The sequence below is a fragment of the Alligator sinensis genome, unplaced genomic scaffold (assembly GCF_000455745.1).
Source record: "Alligator sinensis unplaced genomic scaffold, ASM45574v1 scaffold777_1, whole genome shotgun sequence".
Classification (NCBI taxonomy): Eukaryota; Metazoa; Chordata; order Crocodylia; family Alligatoridae; genus Alligator; species Alligator sinensis.
Window position 1 is genome coordinate 519355 of NW_005841882.1, and position 4143 is coordinate 523497.

A 4143-nucleotide genomic window follows, 5' to 3' on the forward strand; every position below is an offset into this window, starting at 1 on the left:
AGTCAGAAAAACGAGGGCGTTTCCACTACATGAGTTATGCAGTTGTAGAAAGGGTTGCTGTGTTTGGTGCGTGCGGCACTCTGGGCTGCAACTTACATGATTATTAAAAATTAGCATCAGTCTTAGAGCAATGCAGCACAGTGCTTTGAGTGCTGCACTTGAATTTCAGCATCCCAAAGATGCCACGTGATGTGTGACTAGCACAAAGTGTTCCACCCAAAATACACAAAGCACCCTGCACGCTGATAGTGAGCAACAGCAGGACTAAATGGGTTAAGTTATATAAGCCCTTTTAGGGAGGGGTGGAGGAACGAACTCTATTGGTGTTGCTGTTGCAGCTCAGGTTGATTTAGAATGGATGACAGTGGCCTGGCGCAGGCCCACGACTGAGGAAAGCTGCTTATCCTTCTCTGGGTTGCCATGGAGATGAGCAGGAGGCAGCAGCAGCAGCAGCGAGGCTGTCAGTGAGGGAAATCAGTATCAGGCATCTGTGGGGTCTGCAGGAGGGAAAGGAGGCAGGATCAGGGACACGGTCGGCAGCAGACATGGACTTGCATTGCGATTGTGCGGAGACTCCAGCAGTCGAGCAGCCGTCCGGGAAGATTAACAAAACGGCTTTCAAATTATTTAAAAGGAGAAAATCTGGGGGCACCATCCCCAGCATATTTGGGGTGAAAAACAAAGGTGGGGATGGGAAAGACTCGAGTAAAACAGGGATGGTGCGGAGCAAGACTCATGATGGATTAGCTGATGCTGTGCTAGAAAGCAGCAAGAAAGAGGAATCGAGCAGTGGTGGTGGTGGCAGTGATCAGCAGAACAAGGATATAAACACTAGGGCTGTAGCCAGCCTGAATGTTTCAGCAAACAGCTCGGTGGCGAAGTCGCACAGTTTCTTCTCTCTGTTGAAAAAGAATGGGAAATCGGAAAATGGCAAGGGAGAGAACGCAGATCAGAGGGCTGGCAGCAGACAAAAGAAAGGGCTGAAAGGGATCTTCAGCAGTATGCGATGGCATAAAAAGGACAAAAATGGCAAGGAAGAAAGGGGGGAAACATCAGAAATTCAATCCAGCCTCATTATGCCTGGTTCTTTGACGGCCAGCTTGGAATGCATCAAAGAGGAGACACCAAAACCTTTGTCTGAAACTCAAAACACCACAGAAGAAATTAACATTGAATTGTCTTGTGAGAAATGTGGCAGCGATGTGCACACTACAGCAGATGAGCCTGGAGTCAGAGATGGGGAGTTGCAGAACAACAGAAACATACCAGGAGAGGATCCTGCTAGTGCTGGAAACCGAGGCGAGGAGAACAACCCTGAGCTACCAGATCCGGGTGCAGGAGAGGTTGGGACTGCGAAGGATGCAGCCATAACAGGTGACATTCCAATAAAGACTATTCCCCTTGTTGAACCCGAATGTGATAGCGGTCAAGAGACGGCAGCAGCCCCTGACCCTTCCTCTATTGATCCACCCTCAGAGCAATCGATTGATCGTATTTGTTTGATGTTTGCTGACGTGACTTCATTGAAAAGCTTTGACTCTCTTACAGGCTGTGGAGATATTATTGCGGACCAGGAGGATGAAGTGGGCAGCAGCAGTGGAGGCTGTGACAAGAACGCCCCGGGGCCCAGCAAGCCAGGCACCTCCAAAAAGAACCCAAACGTTGTGGCCTACCAAGGAGGAGGAGAGGAGATGGCAAGTCCAGACCAAGTGGATGACACCTACCTTCAGGAGTTCTGGGATATGCTGTCACAAACAGAAGAGCAAGTCCAAGACATCCCTGGTGGGGGAGGGATAAAAAAGCCTGACATCTCAAGGGAGAGCAAGTGTGTTGTGGGGGCCCAGAATGGTTCAATGGTTAAACGCATTGGTCTCAACCAGATTCCAATTCATCTCAACCACAAAGAGGATCAAAAGAACAGGGAAAAGGAGCAGCAAGAGTGCATCCCAAACAGTGATGAGGGCTATTGGGATTCTACAACTCCTGGTCCTGAGGAAGACAGCACCAGTAGTGTCCAGAAAGAGAGCATACCGAGGGACAGCTACAGTGGTGATGCCCTCTACGATCTCTATGCTGACACAGATGAAAATGTAGCAGGGGTGCCTTCTGATGAAGAGGTTACTTGTGTGTTGCGCTCTAAACCAGTGTCACCCATAACAACTACGTGCCCACTTAAAACACCTGCAGGTTCTGTCAAGGACTCTAAGATACCTATCAGCATTAAACATCTTTCATCGCTTCCTGCCAGCCATGCAACAGATGCAAGTAACAGCCATCATGTTGCACACCATCATCCGGCCAAAAGTGAGATACCCAGAACAAAAATACCTGTTTCTAAAGTACTTGTACGTCGGGTCAGTAACAGGGGCTTAGCAGGGACAATGATCAAAGCCACCACATTCCAGGACAGTGCCAGAAAGTAGCTGAATAGGAACTAGAGGCAAAGATGGATGGTGGGTTAGAAGCAGGGAAGTTTTCACTGAGGTCACCAACAAAATGTTTTGCAACACCTAAAGAAAGGCTGTCACAAGGACCCCTTCGGTGTGCCATGAGAGCCTGCACTTCCACACTTCTCCTGGAGATAGTATATCTATAAATACAACAATTCAAATTCTTTTGAAGCACTTTTTTTTTTTTTTTTTACATTTCTATCCTTTTTTGGGAAGTAGCTTTTACAAGCCTTTGCAAAAGCAGGACTTGGATTATGAACCTAAAAGGGCATTTCTCCGGTTGCAAATTAGTGCCATGAGTTATTCAAGGGGACAGATTACAGAAAGAGAGGAACAAGAAGAGTTCTCCAATACACTTAGCTTTTACTGATTTCTTTTGGCCTAAACTGGAAAAAAGAAAAAAAATGTTTCTTCTACAATATATGGAAAAATGCCAAGCAAAACACAGACAGACAACCCAACAGGTATTTTCCTGATGTTCAAACAGCAGCACTGATCAGCAGCAGACTTGACTTGCTTGCATCTAGTAAGCTAACTCATGAGTTAGGTGGATTTCTATAACTGGAAGAAATATTTTTGTTTTTTTGTTTCTCTGTTTGTTTTGGCTCTGCTATCATGTAAATGGATAACAGATGCATCTGGCATAGGGTCAGATGTTTACTTCAATATTTGTCCGATGCATAAAATCAGGTTCAGGGAATCATTTTACTAAATGCCAATATATACACAACTTTCACATTTATACAATAAATTACTCTTTATGTGTAGATATATGCATATTTTAACAGTTTTACTCAATCCTACAGATTTTTTATAACAAAACATCTGTCTGTATTATCTAGAGTTTAAGAAAAGTTAGTTTTTATAGCTAGATAATTTTACAATTCTGAAATGATGGAACTTCCTTTAAGTACCTTGAAGTAGAACAAAACTCTGTTTTATATTGCCTCTTGCATCCCCAGATAAACAAGTCTATTGTGCTGGTTTTATTAGAGTGACACATTCATTGTGCCAGAGCCAAGGTTCTGACAACATTGCAAGTGCAAACCTCTATTTTCAGGGGTTTGGACAAATTTGCTCTGGGCTGAAACCCTGCAGAGAATGAATCCTGGAAAGAAACATTTTTTAAAAATACATTATATTTAAAAATGTGTGAAGTTAATTTTGGCTATTTAAAGAAAAAATTGGATTTAGTATTCATTCTTAATAACTTCAATGCTTAAGAGAGAAGAGGAGTGTGGTAAGCTATTGCTCTGCGAAATAGTCTAATCAACTTTGGTCCTGTGAAAAATATATTAATGGCCAAGCTGCTTCTGTAAAAGTGGCTACTATATATGGGCATTGACAACTTTTCAAAGAAATTGCAGAAGGATGCTATGATGTGCCTACAGATATATTTTCATGGTAAACTGAAACAACTCCAAAGGACAGCAAAGTCTAATGGGTAAATACTGTGGATTTACAAAATACTCTAAAATATGTATTTAACCAACGGACCACAATTAATACCAAGTTGCTGTTTCAGTGTATCGGAAAAATAATATATGTTTTTAAAAAGTTTTAACTATTTGTATTATGCAGAGAAGCCTAAATTTAAATAAGGGAATCTAATGGGTCTGACCTTATATGACAGTTTGCTTTATCCTCTTTAGATTTGAAAAAATAAAATAAAAATACAAAATATACCTTTAAA

At 42.7% G+C, this 4143-nt stretch overlaps 1 protein-coding gene across 1 annotated transcript; it reads left to right on the forward strand.

Moving 5' to 3' along the window:
• The first annotated feature begins 518 nt into the window (after positions 1 to 518).
• Positions 519 to 2423, forward strand: AMER2 (APC membrane recruitment protein 2). Its single transcript, XM_006017614.1, has one exon. It carries the CDS (start codon positions 546 to 548, stop codon positions 2421 to 2423), a length of 1878 nt encoding a protein of 625 aa, XP_006017676.1. The 5' UTR covers positions 519 to 545.
• Positions 2424 to 4143: the final 1720 nt, after the last annotated feature.

Bases quoted from the DNA above. Each gene is read 5' to 3' on its own strand.
- AMER2 (XM_006017614.1), top strand. From the start codon at position 546: ATGGACTTGCATTGCGATTGTGCGGAGACTCCAGCAGTCGAGCAGCCG.